This window comes from Pteronotus mesoamericanus, unplaced genomic scaffold, assembly GCF_021234165.1.
Source record: "Pteronotus mesoamericanus isolate MK-2021 breed Mesoamerican mustached bat unplaced genomic scaffold, CSHL_Meso_final contig_74, whole genome shotgun sequence".
Lineage (NCBI taxonomy): Eukaryota > Metazoa > Chordata > Mammalia > Chiroptera > Mormoopidae > Pteronotus > Pteronotus mesoamericanus.
Genome location: NW_026555247.1, coordinates 36,604,130 through 36,621,995, shown reverse-complemented (window position 1 = coordinate 36,621,995; position 17,866 = coordinate 36,604,130). Strand labels below are relative to the sequence as shown.

At 46.6% G+C, this 17,866-nt stretch overlaps 1 protein-coding gene across 1 annotated transcript; it reads right to left on the bottom strand.

The window, feature by feature from the left end:
• Positions 1-1,152: 1,152 nt before the first annotated feature.
• SERPINB5 (serpin family B member 5) lies at positions 1,153-13,856 on the bottom strand. Its single transcript, XM_054583875.1, has 6 exons — positions 13,689-13,856; positions 11,245-11,382; positions 8,973-9,090; positions 5,883-6,025; positions 3,637-3,804; positions 1,153-1,545 (listed from the first exon to the last, which is right to left on the bottom strand). Exons 1-6 carry the CDS (start codon positions 13,854-13,856, stop codon positions 1,153-1,155), a joined length of 1,128 nt encoding a protein of 375 aa, XP_054439850.1.
• Between the last annotated feature and the right edge of the window lie 4,010 nt (positions 13,857-17,866).

The following is a 17,866-nucleotide window of genomic DNA, read 5'->3' as shown; positions in this document are numbered from 1 at the left end:
ACTATTAATGCAAGTTACTGACCATCTATAGTAACTAACCCCACAAACATGAAAAGAAGTATGTGTCAAAGTAGTGTGAACACTTCAATAGGTTTGGTTATATTTTCTAAAGGTGTACGTTCCATTCCCTTCCCCCCATCACATTAGACAAAGAGACAAGGTCCTTCAACAGTCATAAAATACTTTTATTGACTACCATGAGAGTCCCTGCTTTTTAAGGCCTTGGTTGTCAAACATCCAAAGCCTTGTTGAGTCAGAAGCCCCACCCAGAGGTCTGTCCCCACCCACATGACCAGGCGGCCATTCTATCAAAAGCAAAAATGAATGTTTAATTAGATCTGAACTCCCCTTCAGAGGGGCAGGCAGCATGTCAGCTACAATAGGTCTGCAATTCCTTATCCAGCATTTCAAAATATCAAAAGGCTCTGAAAACGAAGTGTGTTCACAAGCTGGTGGCACACGCATTTGTCAGCAAAACCTGACTCTCGTGGGCTGCTTGGAGTCTTTATGCATTTTGTGTCAATATTCTACATTTTATGGCAGAAATGGCAAGGTGTTGACTTACAGGTAAGGGCATCATTTCAGACTCTTTCAATGGACTTCCATAATATACAGTGTGTGCAATATAGTATCTTTCTAAAAGCCAAAAAAAAAAAAAAAAAAAATCCGGGCTTGAAGAAAACATTTGTCCCACATTTGTGGACCTACAGTAGCCTGAACATGTGCCCAAGTTTGAAACCAGAAAAGTTTGGTAGATCCCCTGAACCACAGTTCCTTTAATCTCTCAGGGAGGTAAATACATCTGGAACATGCTGTGTCCCAATAAAAGAAGGCACAGCTCTGGGAATAAAGCCGATCCTCCTTATAGGAATTTTCTTTGTGAGAGACTGTATTTCAGCCCATAACCCTTGATAGTGTGACGAATAATAAATACCTATTTCCTTTCCACTGAAAACATTATCGCTGCTGGGGGGTAAGAGGGTCTAAAGGAGCAGATTGGAGAAAGGAGCCTATCAGTGTGAGGGCCACGAGTGACAAGGACCAGGGTGTCCCTCATGCCTCAATATTAACCATTTATCCTGTTTAGAAAGTGATCCTCTGGATACAGTGTTTACAGAAAAGTCAGGTGGGACTTAAGCTGGGGTCTGCCACTTAAGGAGAACAGAACTTGCCAAAGAAAATGATGTTTCGCGTTTTGTTGTGCCTGATGATGTAAATAAATGGATGGTCAGCATTGAACTCATCTTTGTGCTGCAGGATCCGCGACCCCGGCACCTCGATGGAATCCCCGCCCTCCTCGGTTATCTCTAAGCACACTTTGTGAATGACCTTGGACAGTGCTGCTCCCTTGGTCTCTGACATTCCAGAGAAATCAGAGGTGTCCTCATTAAAGATATTTTTCAGCCCTAGGTTTTCCAGACTAGCCTTGGGATCGATCGTCTTTTCCACCTTAAATTTGGGAAGGGAGAGTTTGACTTTGGTGTTGGCCATGGTGCTGGGATTGGTCCACTGCAAGAGCGTCTCTGAGGTGAGCTGTTTTTCAACCTAAAGGACAAAGGGGAGGAGAAAATATTATTTTTTTTATTTTCAGTGGTGAAAGACCCTGTTTGATGAAAAACGTAAGTGTCGCTGTGGGCCCCGTTTTGAAACAGCACATATGGACCATCAAAGATGGCATCAGCCCTGCCGTTTGGGTGCACGACTGCTTCTCCCGTACGAGGCCTACTGCCCAGCACAGGTCTGCACCCCGTCCTAAGCTACGGCCCCTTTGCACGGGGATTCACAAGGGCAGTTCTTTTAAGCCATAGAGTAGCTTTGTAGGAACAAATGCAGGATTACGGCATTGCGTACGTAATAGTGACCTAAATGTAAAATTAGAAGGGTTTGCATACATAATATTTCTTGAATGCTCATTTTGATTTCACTACTAGGAAATCCAGAATACTCATGTACTAGGCATGATGTCACATTTAATAACTCAAACTGAAGCCAAGATAAGCTCTTTTAGAATGAGAATTTGAACTATGATCATCCTTTAAGATAATAGCTAACAAATGCATCTCTTTCAGTTGGTTATTTTTTTTTAAATAATAAGTAAAAAGATAAATATATGAGGTGATGGGTGTGTTCATAAACTGGATGGGAAGAAACTTTTTATAATTGATACATTTATCAAATCATCCTGCTGTACACTTTAAATATCTTACAATTTTATTTAGTTATAGATCAACAAATCTGAAAAAGAATAGGTTATGTTCTTAACCTGCATAAATGCTGAGTATTCATCTGTCATGAGAAGGAGCCTCTAAATCTGGGCTCCAATTCAGAGGCCACCATAGGGCTAGGATGCACCTGAACATGACCAGCGAGGACTGAAAAATGCTCTGTGTGGCCAATACACAACAGATTTCGAGGCAAAGGATGTCACTACATCTCATTAATACTTTTTATAGTCATTGCCTGTTGAAATGATAGTATTTTGGAAGTGTCGGGTTAAACAAAACATTTTATGAAAAAAATCTTAAATGAGGCATGAAACAGTTTCATCATAAAATGCTTCCCTGAGCACATCTTAAATTGCTCCTTTCATTTTGCACTTCAGTATGAAAAAATAATGATATAAGGATATTTTAAGTGAGGCAAGTCTGAGGCAGCTGAACAACAACTGATAGAGAAAATGAGACAAAAGCATGAAGTGGAGTAAAAAAGAGAGGCCAGTGAGTAAAAGAAGAATGGGGACGGGCTTCGAATCCGGGGAACCAGGCAGTGGAGCAGGCAAAATGCTAACTGAAGTCACGGCTGTGACCGAGTTACATCGACCCTAGAAAGTCAGGGAGTTGCTGAGGCGTGAGAGGAACTACAGCAGGGGACCCCTGGGCCCCTCAGGTCTCCCTCCTTGTCCCTGGCCGGGCTGAGAGCCTGGCTGAAGGTGGGTGGCAGGGCGGCGGTGCAGGGGTGCCGCGGGTGAGGCTGCCAGAGGTGAGGGCAAGCTACGCCATTCACAAGCGGGTAAAACCTCCACCGCGTGCGAATCTGGGGCCTCCGATAGCCTGTATGAAATGTGACGCATAATAAACCTCATCTATGCGGGTATGCATGAAAAGAGCTTCTCAGAACTCACAGAATGCACGACACACAGAGCGAACCCTGATGTAAACTGTTGACCTCAGTGGATGATCATGGGTCGACGCTAGCTCATCAATTGTTTAACAAATGCACTGTGTTGATACAAGATGCTAATGATAAGCAACTCTAGTCTAGAGTTAAGAACACGGGTTCCAACTTCCTGGGCTCAAACTCCGACGCTACGAACCACCGGCGAGTTGCGTGACCGTGGATCCGCTGCCCGCCCCCCTGCGCCTCCCTGCCCTCGTCGGCGAACGCCTACAGTGACAGTGGCCCATTGGGAGAATTCAATGAGAAAGCGCACATAGGGAATGTACAGTTCTGTGCACATTGTAAGTGCCAAATAAACGCAGCCATTTTGAACATTAAGGAGGAAAGCCCAGGAAGGACCTCAAACCCCTGGAGACAACAGGGCCGCGGCCCCGTTCACCGGCCCGGCCCGCACAGTGCCTTCCACGGGCTCTGCCACAGCAGGGGGCCCCTTGGCACGGCCTGCCGCCTCCCCCTCACCTTCTCCAGGCCCGTGGACTCATCCTCCAGGTCCTTGGGCAGCAGGATGAGCATGCTGAGGTGCTTGTTTTGGAAGGGGAGCTCTAGGATCTTGCAGTTGATGCTGTCGATGTTGCCCATGCAGAACATGGCTTCCAGGTTCATCATCTGCACTGGTTTGGTGTCCGTCTGCAACAACAGAAGACATCTGGGCCGTTTGATTTTCACTTCCCACAAGCGTACATACAGATATGTGTTTTATTTTCCACCATAGAAGACAATGACTTATGCTTTTATACATACACATATATACACACGTGTCCATATACACATATACACAGACATCTATGCACATACCTACTAATTTGTTCTTGTTATAATTGCATGAAACACCTCAAAAATGTGTTCCCTCCCTTTGTAAGAGGAGGAAATTAGCCTAATTTGGCCTTTTTATTTTGGGGTTAGCGATACATAAATGTGTGTGTATGTGTGTGTATCCACCTTTGTCAGAACGGGCACTACACTAAACTTTTAATACTATCGCTTCACGGATCTAGTCTAGCCCTCAACGGAGACACCACAGGACCTGAGGAAAATTTTCCTCACAAAAAATGCAGGGGCTGACAAAAGCAACTGGAAGGAGACAGAGAGAAAGCAATGGCCCCTGCCTTCAAAAAGGGGGCGTGTCCCCACGCAGCGTCCAGTCGTGTTTTACTGCCTCGTGAAGTGAAACGCAGTGAGATCAATAACATTTCAAAGCCAGGTTTAAAACCCAAGGACTTTACGTGAAAAGCCCAGTACAGTCTAAGAACGGAACGCCCTGTGCCCAGCGTCTGGGACGCACCTGTGTGGGGGTCAGTCTGCCCCCCCCAGGCACCTGTGAGAAGGCCACTGTGCTCTGGGGAGGTCAGCTGGGGACAGGAAGTGGGTGGAAGGTCCCCAGGAGGAGCGGATATTTTGAAGAGGTCAGCAGCCCTCGTGGCAGTGACCGTCCTTGCCCAGCGGATCTTCTATAAGGACCCACGGTGGCCCAAAAGGCCAGTCGGGTTTGTCTGCTGTTGACTGTATATCCAAACTGACCCTTAGGGACGGGTCACTGACTCACCTAACAGTTGCTGAGCACCTACTAATGGACCAGGATCTGCGCCAGGAATTGCAGAAACCGAGGCGAAGAAGGCATTCTATTCTCCCTGCCGCTACAAAGCCCATGCAACGTGAGAGATCTCAGTAAGTAAATGAACGATTGGATTTCACTGTGGAACGTGCACTTGAGGCAGGGGCGGGGAGGAGGGGATGAAAATAAAATACTGCGTGTACAAAGAAAAAGCACCAAAAGCCGGACCTGCTACAGGTATAAGTTGTGTATGGACGGTCTTTTCTTCCTGAGTCCTAGCGTTAAGGACGTGCAGTTGTAATATTTGGCAAAAAACAAATGTGATTGATGCTAGTTACTCAAAGTGCTGGAAGAAACTTGAGAACTGGAATGGATGCATAGGAGCTACAAGGTAAATGTGTAACCTTCAGGTTTGTGCTGAAGGCTGGATTTCAGCCTGCATTCTTAGCCCAAGTCAGATCCCATCACGTGAGATCAAAGTACGTGATCGTCACATAGATTCCTGGGGTTGTCTGGGTCCTCTACTGAAATGGGTCAATTCAGTAGAGGATTGACCCATTTGGCTTCCTTTATAGAAGAGGTACTTTACCTCATGCCATGAATCCTTTTTCACAGAGGGGAGGGCCTCGTTTTTCCCTCAGGAGTATTAGGAGACTTCCCTGCAAAACAGGTTTCTCATTCTTCCCCACAACAACGCCCAGAGCAGCAGGCACGTAAGCTGGACCTTTTCCTCCACAGCTGACAAGTACCTCAAAGCACCTTATAAATTAAAATGTCAGAACCACTGACTTCCCTACGAATAGAGGAGATTCTCAAGTGGCCCAGGTTTCAGGTTGATTTAAAGGCTTCTGAGGTTAGAATTTGGTTTCTTTGCCTTTCCTTCTAATGGTCCCAAATATCTGTAGCCACTTTCCAGTCGGCGATTTCATTTTACCCACTGGGCTATAGGCTCTAATAGGTTCTCATTCAACTCAGACTCTTAGAATATTCTGGAGCAGAGTGAGAATCTCCAGATTATGGTTCCTTTCCTACCAGAGAAGGCACGCCACCCTGATCCTTAAATTCCCTCTCTTGAGTGAACTCCTACGGTCCTTCCTGTTGCGACAATTTTTCAGATCTACAGCCGGGACCCCGGGACTCACGGCCCCCTTACCTTGTTGACTCGGAAAGGACATTCTTTGGTTTCTGATTCAGGGAACTTCTTCATCCACTTTCCAACAAAGTAGGCAGCATTGACCACAAGGATTTTGGTCTGATCATTTACGTTGTTGTTGGATAAAATGTTCTCGAAGCGGCCTGCAAACAATTTTAGGAAGCCACAAATTGCACAGAGTTATTCTTCCCAGGCACACATGCTGTTCACGTGCCTGTCTACTCGCGGGGTACTTAACGCTCACCCGAACCACACCTGGCAGGGGCTGAGAGCCAGACCACCTCATTTCAGAAGGACTCCTTTCCCTCCTTCTGTCCCCACAACTGGACTTACCAAAGCCTCCTCAGGAGGAGCAGGAACAGGGAAAGGAGGGAAAAGAAATGAAGAGGAGGGAGAAGAAAAACACAAGCTACCACCACGTGCTAGACATTCAGGGGCACGCTATCACACGTTCTTCCCCTTTTTGCAGATGAGGAAGCAGGGACCTGGCCTACAGTCACCCGCCCGAGATGACACACGCGCGAAGGGGGAGTCAGGGCTGGAGGCCTGTGCTCTGGACTGAAAACGCAGGAGCGTCCCGTTCACACCCGGCCCGGGCTCGCGTTTTCACAGGCATCAGCCCCCGTCCCTCACAGCGATCCTGTAAGGCAGAGGCCGTGGTCCCCACGTCACGGACAAGGAGCCTGAGGCTCAGAGAGGCCACGGTGCTTTCTGGTTCACTCAGCTGGAAAGCAGGTCTGAGCCCGGACGGATGCTCCTCTTCACCCCACAGCTGCGCCCCCGCCCCAAGCTGCCCTGCAGCGGGCAGGGCGGCCGGTCTGTGCCAAGGGCGGCCGGTTTGTGTCGGGGTCAGCTGGCTGGAGCATAGCCGTAGTTACTCCAGACCTCAAATCCCCAACAGCAGAACAGCTCAGTGGCGATGGTCCCCTAACGAGATTAAGTCCCCCTGTTTGAATGGCACTGACGGATTCTGCAAAGGATTTTCATTGACCTAATCTCCTGGATTTTCATACCACGGCTTGGGGCCGGCCTCCCGGCCTGCAGCCAGTGTGTGAGGGACCCTCCACGGACTTAATGCTGTGCTGTCACCATCTTAAAATTCGTACATTTTTAAATAAAGGGCCCTACATTTTCATTTTGCACCAGGACCTGCAAACTATGTCACCACAGCTGCTAATGCTGTGAGATGTGTCAAGTATGTAACAGTGTTCCTGGGAAACCCGAGGACCAGAGGAGAGGGGCTGCTGGGACCTGGCAGGGCTCCAACTGAAGCCTCGCGCTACTGACTCCAAACTCAGAGGCCCCCAGGCAACACTGTACATGGGTGAAGATTTTCGAACAAAGGCCCATAGGTGAAAAATATAATTATTTAAAAATTTTAAAAGCAGGCCTGGCTGATGTGGCTCAGTTGGTTGGAGCATCGTCCTGTGACCAAAAGGTTTACAGGTTCAATTCCCAGCCAGGGCACATACCTAGGTGGTGGGTTTGATCCCCGCTCAGGGAGCATGCGAGAGGCAACCAATCGATGCTTCAGTCTCGCATCGATGTGTCTCTCTCTCCTTTCCTCTCTCTCTAAAAGCAATGAAAAAATGTCCTCAGATGAGGATTAAAAAATAAAAAATTCTCACCCCAGCTGATGTGGCTCAGTGGATTGAGCGCCAGCCTGTGAACCAAAGGTTTGCCAGTTTGATCCCCAGTCTGGGTTGCAGGCCCGGTCCCCAGTAAGGGGTGCATGAGAAGCAACCACACATTGATGTTTCTCTCCCTTTCTTTCTCCCTTCCTTCCCCTCTCTCTAAAAATAAATAAGCCAAATCTACAAATCAATAAAAATAATAAAAAATTCTATATGCAGAACTGTTACATAGCAATTTAAACAGGAGCTGCTTTTTGCTTATAATTGTGTCTACCCTGATGTTAAACCATTTTTTTCTTCACATAGGAAGGCACAGGAACTTCATGTCAACAACAAATATATATGTATGCATACATTTGTGTGTTTGCATACATATCTGTGACTACCACGGACTCTCTCGGCTACCATACTATCTAAGTTAATCCTCACAATAACCATGTAAAAACTAAACTAGATAACATAGGCCCCATTTTACAGTTCAGTACACTGAGGCTCCAAATACTCCAGCTAATAGGGGGCAGTGTCTGGGTCTGAATCTGAGGCCTTGCCGATGCCATGGCCATATTTTTTCCACGCCCTCGCCCTGTAGTGAGGCGCCGACACTGTCGCTCCAGAGTCCTCACAGGGATGGAAGGCTCCGGCCATTCAGACAGGAAGTGCATGTCCCTCGCCCTGGAAGTATGTCCCTCACTAGACTGCGATGGCGCCCGAAATATGCATCCCTCCCTTTCATGCCTTCACAATTAGGCGCTGCATCCCAGCAGGTCCCTTGTGATGTAGGTATAAACATGTTCCTGGGAACAGGGGGACATGGACCCTGACCTGTACTCAAAAGCCATCTTATTTCCAAGTCCTTTCTAGCAAGGAAGACCCGAGGGGAACGTGCAGGGAGGGAGGCTCCAGGAGAGGAGAGGCCCGAGGGAAGCGCAGGGCCGGAGGCCGGGCCGAGTGGACGCTGCAGAAGAGACCAGAGGCTGCCGGGGGGCAGACGGCAGGAGGGGTGGGACTGGGGACACACTTCCGCCCGCTCTGATTTGTTTTATTTTTCATATATATATATAAGCGATTGCCTAAGACTCTCTATCCCTTTTTTCCTTAATAAACTTGGAGAATATTGGAGCTGAAAGTGGCCTCAGGCCTTTCATTTCCAGACTGAAAAACTGGACTTGTGACCCGCCCAAAACCATGCTCTGTTAGAGGCACAGCAAGGGGCAGCTCGTCCGAGAGCAAGGCAGGTAGGCTAAGTAAAATGGAAGCCCCGGGAATTTCTGCCAAGCGGAAAGGTGGTGGCGGAAAGGCCCAGAAACCCAAGGGCTGGAATGGCTGCATGGGCAACAATGCGGCTTCTGAACTGAAAACATCTCAGGAATCCGCCAGGTGTTCAATGTTTTGCTGAGCAGAAAGGTTCAGGAGAAGGCAGATTGTGATTTACAGCAGAATAAATAAAGATACTTGCCATCCGTGAGATCCTTAATTGAGTCGTTGATCTGACCTTTCGTTTCTTCCAATTTATCTTTGAAGTCAACAGTTTCCATTTCCTTTGCGTAGGGTCTCTTCGTGGAGCTGATGAACTCCTGAAAAGCAGCCAGTTCATAAAATCACAAAGCACTTAGCAGCCTGTAGTCGAACTCTCACGTTGTTACATGGCTCTAACAAAAGGGCTTTTATGTGCCTCTTACTACGAATACACTTTCAAAATCTGAACTGTTAGGTAAACTGAAACCTCAGCTAGGAATGAATGAATCTTCTTTGTATTGGGTGTTTCATTTTTTTTTAATTCCAAAACAACGCCTATCATTAAATGCATTCATCAATTTAGTATCAGCTTTGGGGAAGAAGAAGCACCATGCTAAATGTACGTAACAGTTAATATATGATTTCAGGAACATCAAAACGTGTGTACATGGATGTGTCTTAGAATGGAAGAAATGTGCAGAAAAGAGAACCCTAGGAGCAGAAAACTCTATTCTCACTGAAACAAACAAGCTATAGACTCTCGCTACTCAAAGTGTGGTCCAAGAACCAAAAGCCTCAACGTCATCACCTGGTACCTTATTGGAAGTGCAGAGCCTCAGGGCCCCCCAGACCTGCTGAACTTAAATGCGCCTTTTATCAAGATGCCAGGGTGATTCACCTGCACCTTAAGTGTGAAACAGTGCAGAGAACTTAGCTATGAGTCTAATTCTAACGCTTGTTAAAATGCAAAACCCTAAATCCCATCCTTATTCATTTTGATTCAAGTGATCTGAGGCCAGGAACTTGCCCTTTTAACACCCAGGTAGTTCTGCTGCAGGTGGCCCTTCTCATACCACACCTGTTTGTACCGTTACCAGTGAATCTGTGGGTGCTAGACAGCCGATGAGGGCCGTGAAAGCAACCTTGACATAAAATTCTTTGCAATTCCCGGTTTGGCTGAAATAGTTTGAAATGTTGGATAGATGTTCAACCAAATTAAACATAGCTGATTTAATGTCCTTACAGGGGGCGCCTTCAGTCCCTTCAGAGCAACCATGGCCTTAGCCAACCTGCTTCTGTTCATTGCAACCCAGCCTCTGGCCCGAGTGTTGCCCTTGACCAAGAGAACGGGGCCACCTTACAACAATCAGACAGTCTCAGCGAGATGAACGACCTCCGCCATCCTCAATGCTAGCAACAAGATGTATTAAGCATCTCTTTAAGAACTACCTAAGGAGCTTTCAAATTTTTTTCCACTTTCCAGGTCCCAACTCACATCTCAATATTTTATTTTAACTCCCTGAGTGATTGTTGGAAGAAAAATGGCCTCATATAGGTGTCTTCAAACAAGAATAAACTCACAACCATGTCCAGTGACCGATGTCCTCAAAAGATCTCAACCAAAAAAACAAACAGCTACTACAGAAAGTAACAAAACTATGGTAAAATATTTAAGTGGTAATCTACCTTTTAGGTTTGGAAAGCTTAAAATCATGACCATCCAAACACAAACTGAATCAATTCTGTATTACTAACATAGAGAATGCACTTTTTTCTCTAGGAACAGGGAAGAAAAAAATAAACTTCTTTCATGCAGTTGGAAATGTTGGCTATTTGTTTCAAACACAGATTTTTAAATATTATGTTATAGTCTGGGGTCAACATTAAGGGCACCAGAGTGTTCTTTATGTAAGTCCTTCAAGGAATGGCTGAAATTAAACACCCACGGCTACCTCTATAGACACCCTCATGACCAGCCTAGGCAAGCAAACAAAAACAATTTGTGACTGGTGAAAGCAGATGATTCATACAGTATGACTTTTCATATTGATTTTGAGAAAATCAGGAGAAGGTTGTGCACACAAACAGTGAGGTAGAGAACTTAAAATGTCCAGGCCAAGCGCCCGCCCTGCTGTTTAAGGAGAAGGGTGCAAATCATGAGCTGTCTGGCACTACAGAGGTGCATCGTCACCAGCTCCACTCTCCATTGCTCTGAGTGAGGAAGCCAACGGGAAGGGCAGGATCCACGAGTGTTCAAAAGGGAACAGGGAGGCCCACAAGCTTCTCCCTGTTTGGAGCTAGAAGATGTGACTACAATTGAATTCCATTAAATTCAACCTCTCTGCCAGGACTTATTTTAATTAGCCTCAAATCATAAAGGAGCACCCTAGAAGTGAGTTTTACTAAAAAAAAAAAACGTTGTGTGTCTGACCATGGGACAATGCCACTTCCGGGAAGAAGTTTAATCTTGCTGATGGCATTGAGAGACTTACTGTAGATGGATTCAGAGACTTGTCTACGTAGAGCCGTTTGATTAGTTTCAGCGAGTAGAAAGAACTAAGTTTGTTTACATCCGACGTTACTGTTTGAAATCCAAAGGGCACATCTTTGACATTTTCAAAATGAAGAACCTATGAAGAGAAAAAAAATCCATGACTCATGAAGCATCATGTCTTCCCACTGCAGTGGACACATAGTAACTGTCACTGTCCATGGGGGGTGGACTTCCCTGCTCCACGATCCCTTGAAGCAAAGCTTCTCAACCCCAGCACAGCTGACCTCTCAGGCAGGATATTCTCCGTTGCCAGGGCAAGCTGGGTGGCTATTGTAGGGTGCTTAACCACATCTCTGACCTACTAGGTACCCTTTGTGACAACCAAAAGTGTCTCTGGACACTGCCAAATGTCCCAGGGGAGTGGGGGGCAATATTGTCCCCACTGAGAGACATTACCATAAAATACTCTTCTCTGGATTTAACTACAGGGGAAATTTGCCCTTTCTTCAAAATGACACCTCCAATGCTCATACAGAAATCTTTCCAAACTTGGAAAAGAGTGAAATGGGGTTATAATGTCCATCTAACTCAGACACAAGAAGAGAGACAGTACTAGCAAGATAGACAATCACTGGGCAGTTACCAGACTCGAGGGTAGAGGTGTCTCTGGGCCCTTTAGTTCCTCTGACAAGTGCCAAACGGGCCGGTGGGTAACTTATGGAGGGAGCCCCCAACAGCGGTGGGCTGCCCCAGCGGGCGAGACTCACACAGCCTGGCCGTGAGCCCCGGCCTGAATTGGCTAGAAATACGGCCGAGCCCAACTCTGCGATGCTTCACTCTCCCCTCTGTGAACTGGGCTGGGGACACCTGCCGTCCTGAGTTGTGATGAGGTTTACAGGCATTACATGTAAAACACCAGAAATATCATATCAATTCAAAACGTTAGTAATTATTCTTAGAGTAATATTCTAAGCCATTTAAAACTAGGATGTCCTCTTCTGGAGGGCATAGCCCTTTCATTTGTCCTGAACTTTTCTTTGGTTCCAGTCAATAGGCCCGCGTCTCCGCAGCCCTGCGGCACCGCCGAGCGAGGTGTCCCCAGGAGGCGAGGCGCTCCCTGCTCCTCACTTGTGAAAACCGTGCCCAGAGGCCACACCTCAGCTGATGTCACTAAACGGACCCACTGCACCAGTGAGTCACACAGCCTCAATATTGCAGTGTCACACTGGCTAGGCCAAGGTAGTGCATAACTGTCATGCCTGGTGACAGGGGAAAGAACCCAAAAATTTAAAACCCAGGTAACTACTGCTGATGAGACAATGGCATGTACGTGACCCTTGTTATTACTGAGGAACAGATCCGCTCCCAGAAGCTGTCTTTTCTGCCCTCCTCTAGCGGCAGGTGAGAAATGAGGAATCGGAGACAAGAGGGTGGGGGGGCGGAATTGAGAGAGCAGGGCAGGTGAGAAGATGTAGCCCCTCTGCCCACAGCAGAAGGTTCTTTTTCAAGCACCATTAATTTCGAGAGTAAATTCTTCACTTATCATGACCCAAGCAACACTTCATGGGTCCTGCTTTCTGGGGCTTTATAGATACAAGGAGATATTCTCTTTTTAAATGCTCTGACCTCATGGAAAGAATTATTCTGTTGAGCTTAGGGTGATCAACCTAAGAATAATAATGGAATGGAGTTAGAAAGACACATACCATCTAAAAGTAAATGGGGGGGCAATTAAAAAGGAGTCGGGGGAGGTAAAAAAGTACAAAGCTCCAGCTATAAAATAAGGCATAGGAGGGGGGTGCAGTGTACAGCTGACTATAGTTAACAATACTGCATTGCACGTTTGGAAGGTAAGAGGATAGATCTTGAAATTTCTCATCACAAGAAAGAGAAATTCTATTCCTGTGTATGATAACAGGTTAACTAGACTTACTGTGGTGATCAGTCTGCAATACATACAAATATCAAATTATTATGTTGTACACCTTAAACTAGTATCATGTTGAATGCCCATTATACCCCAATAAAAAATAATAATAAAACATGATGCTGCAAACAAATTTTGTGCATAAGACAAGGATATAGATTTACACTTATTGGTCAGAGTATCTGCAGGGGAACATTCCGTAAGCACCACCTTGACTGGTTCTTGCAGTAGAACACGTACAAAGATGTCAGGTGACATGCCAAAGGCCACTCATTGGTAGAAGCCCTGTGACTACCTAGCAGATCCCAGGTGCCCCATCACACACGGCGCCTGGGTTGCAGGGCAGATAAAGGAGCTTTCTTTCACATTTAAAAATAGACTGAGAGAGTGTTAGAAGGGGCCCAACTCTCTACCCCTAGCACCTCTGACCAGAGCCCCACTCACCCTTCACTAGGCGCTACCACATTTTCTCACAACTATTCCCACGCAAAGCAGACGCAGGGTGTGGGGCTTACCTGTCCGATTTCACTGGCTGTGTCGCCTTTGGCTCCTACTTGAACAAGTGACAGGGAGGTGGAGAGACAGATTGGAGAGAACAGGACATTGTCTGCCGGCTCCTTTTCACACAGTTTTTTGAAGAGGTCAACTGCAAAAGCCGAGTTTGCCAGTTGCAGGGCGTCCATTGTGGGCCTGGAACAAAGGACAAGGGTCTTTAAAGTCTTCTCACCTGCATTCTGCAGCCCAATGAGAAATCCACCTCAGCAAAGCAATGGTCTTGGGTAGACAAGAGGAAGAAACCAGCCGCTAACTGCAATTTTGAAAGCCAGTGGGGAAGAAACTTCTGGGCAAATACCCTCAGGGGTGGACGGCGCAGCGTGTGAGGTCTCTGTGGGCACAGCCCTGCCCGGAACCTTCAAACTCAGGGGTGCGGAGGCCCCCATGGCCATTGTCGGGAACCAGACACCCACCGGTCTTCCTCTGCGAGGTCAGAACCGTTGTCAGCACTGATCTGAATCAGTTGGTTTCCTTTGTCCATATTGTGTCAATTAGGATGTAGGTGAAAGCATACAAAATGAATATTTCTGTACATGAAAAACAGTTGAATCACTGCAGCTTTGTGTGGCTCAGTTTTTAATAATTAATAAGTGCTATGGGGTGAATTTATGTCCCCCCCAAAATAAGCTGAAGCCCCACCCCTGGGTACCAATGAATGAGACCTTGTTTGAAAACAGTGTCTTCGCAGACTTAATCAAGCTGAGGACATCAGAGCTGCCCTCATCCAACAGGACCGGTGTCCTTCTCAGAAAGAACAGGAAGAAAGACAGAGGCAGGAATGCACAGACAGAAGGTGGCGTAAAGACACACAGGGAGAGGCCAGGTGACGACAGAGGCAGAGAGACTGGAGGGAGGCTTCCGCAAGCCAAGGAACCCCATGGACACTCAGGAGCCAAGAGAGGGACGAGGAAGCAAGGCTCCCGGGGCATGCAGACAGGTAACGCCCTGCTGCCATCGTGATTTCGGACTCAGGCCTGCAGGAATGTGGGACATCCATCCGTTGTTTAAGTTGCCCGGTGGGTGATGCTCGGCTTCTGCAGCCCTAGGAGACCACTACCGTGAGAAATGCCTCAGCAGGGCACCCAGCACAGAGCAACAGTCAATGCACAGAAGCTGTTACTGTTTCTCATGTTAATACACTTTGGAATACCCTGTGCGTAGCATTCAAAGGATCAGCCAAGCTCCTTCTTCTGCGAGTTTGCAATCTATTTGGGCAGATACGTAGAAAATAAGTAAAAGGCACGGCCACCCAATGCCAGACAAGGCGTATACCAAGCTCTGTGGAGTTCAAGGAAAGAAAGAGGGCAGCTCAGCAAAAAGTGGGGGAGCTGGGTGAGTGGAAAGCGCGCGAGTGGGCCTGGGTCTCATCTGAGAACTCTCTTATGCCGACGCTGGGGGCCTCTGTTGACCCTGGCAGTCCCCACAACCTTTTCAGCGGGTTCATGAGATCACCACTATTTCTGTAGTAATACTCAGACACATTTGCCTTTGCACTCACAATCTCTCACAAATATACAGTGGAGCTTTCCAGAGGTGGTACGGGGGCGGGTCTTCTGCTACACCGAATGTGAAAGAGGCTTGCAGAGATGAAAATCAGTGCTACCCTTCCCGCTTACCTTTCTTTACTTTAGAAAACAGTTATTCTTTCCATTGAAATATGTTATGCATGTTAATATGTAATGGTAACATTGTTTTTTTATTGAATTTATTGGAGTGACATTGGTTAACAACATTACATAGGTTTCGGGTGTGCCATTCTGTAACACATCATCTGTATGTTGTATTGTGTGTTCACCCCGAGTGTCTGTCCATCACCATTTATGCCCCCTGTGCCCTCTTCTACTTCCTCCCCACCCCCAGTAGCAGTACTAGTTTAATGAATTAGTAAATAAATATTTCAAACTGTCTCCAGTTCTAATTTGGTAAATATGGATAGATATTACCAACATTTTTAAGAAAAAGAAAGATAAGGGCTCAGGAATTTAAAGAATGTAAAGGGGTCCCAAGGTTTAAAGTTTGAGGACAGCTTTTCTAATGAAAGTTCTACCTATCTGGTCCTGTAGTTACTGATCAAGTCTGAAGGTGCTGGGGTAAATCGAGCGGTCAGGGCATAGCGTTCTTTTTATTTTTTTATGGCTACATCCATTTATTCTAAAATAAAGCAAAGAGAGTGAAATCAACCCCGTCCCCACCTCCTTACTCTGTCCTATGTTATCAATAAATAAGTTTATTCTTGCATTATAATAATAATAGGAGCAACAGGGATGGGGTGCAGGGGGACTGAGGGCACCCCACTTTTCCATAAGCCGAGCTGAGCTACACAGACCTGCCAGGCCCTGCCTGACCCAGGACAGTGTGTTGCAAAGGAACGTGGATTGATAGTAACACCCCTGAGCGGCCAGTGCTCGGATGAAGGCTTGAAGCCCAAAGCGGCCAGGCACTGCACAGCCTGCACACAGCCATGGAGAGCAGACATGGCACTGAAGGTCAGCAGGTGGGGCGCACCCCCCAGCATCCCCACTCAGGACAGAGCGCTCCCTTCAGCCAGACCCCAGGATGCGTTAGACCTCGAAGAAGTCTGCTGAAGGCGTTCGACTGCAAAAACCTCAAAGGGTATCAGTAAGGAAATGTTCATGTTACCACTGTGTTCCACCGAAGCATTGCTCGATCATTCACTATAGCATTTTGAGATCCATTTAGTCTAAGTAGCTCCATCCGAGTACAAGCTCATGGTAGCTTTTAGCACAGCTAATTTCACCATGTAGTTAACACTGTTGCAGCTCAAGGCTTTAGATTCAGGTCCCTGTTGGGGAATGCCAATCAGCACCCGACATCTGAGGCTTTCCCATGGGTGGCAGGACCTCCTTTCAAAGAGTCCCTTCCTTTGCATGAGAGTCAAACAGACCTGGTTTCCCATCCAGGCGATTGGTTCCAAGTCACCTGAAAGCACAGTGAAGCTGATCTGGACTAAGCTAGTTCAAGGGATGACCTGGGCCTCAGACCACGGTCACCTCACCATGTCACAAGGCAACCCAAGAATTCAAACAGATCTTAGCAATGTAAGCAACACACATAGGAAAATGCATCAGGTTTCTACACAGGCCATTATGCTATAAAAATTGTACAAGAGTAGAGATGAACAAGACCTACAGAGTAAATTTACATGTCTAATGACTTCTGTTCAGAGTACCAAAATTGCTACAGATTTTTTTCACTTTATTATCACTTTGTTACAGAGACAACTTCTTTGGTCTTCATGAAAACCTTCCAATGATTGTAACAAACAAAGAAGATTTCATTTACCACTCCAGTGTAGAAAACAGTGTTTTTTGTCACTTAAATGTTTAAAAAGCACTTTTTTTTAACCAGAGATGAAAATTTAAGTAGTAATACAAATGCAACAAATGGACAACAAAGAGCTGTAAGAATTTATCACTAAGTTGCCTGTTTTCTTTTGCAATATGTCTTAAAATCATAAACCTTAAAGTGGGACAAGATCTTGGTATGGATCTTGTCTGGCTCCATGTCTTCATTTTACAGATGAGCAAAGTAAGGCAGATAGAGGTGAAGCGATCCTCCAGGCCGCCCACACAGGGAGTGAAAGTGGTCAAACCGGCCCGGCTTCACTCCTCCCAGCGCCCAGCTAGGCGCATCCAACCAACGATGCCTCACCCCCAGCCCTGGTCACTGTGTCTTCGCTGGCATCGGCTCTCTCGCAAGCCTTTGGCATCCAAAACTCCCTTGTGTACTGAATTCCCCTTTAGGGATACCAAGATGCTTCACATTTTTTTTAAATCAACACACACTTTTTGTGTTCCTCCTTGAAGAATGGCTCATTCTCTTCCTGCTCTTTATGTTGCAAGTTGTTAATGTTACATGGCTTCCATGTAGTATTAGCTGAGTACTGAATGCCTGTCAGGCACCAAGTTAGGCGTGAAAACATCAAAGGTGAACCCACCACAAGTCTTGTCTCCAAGGAGCTTCAGCCTAGTGGCATGATGTGTGTAATGCGTCGTGGGCATTTTTCATGGGGCGGGGCGGGGGGGGGGCCCACAAGCTGCCATGGGAACCCTTTGTAGAGAGAGCTCATTTATAATGGAAACCTCAGCGAGGTCTCCTCAGAGACAGCGACAGCTAA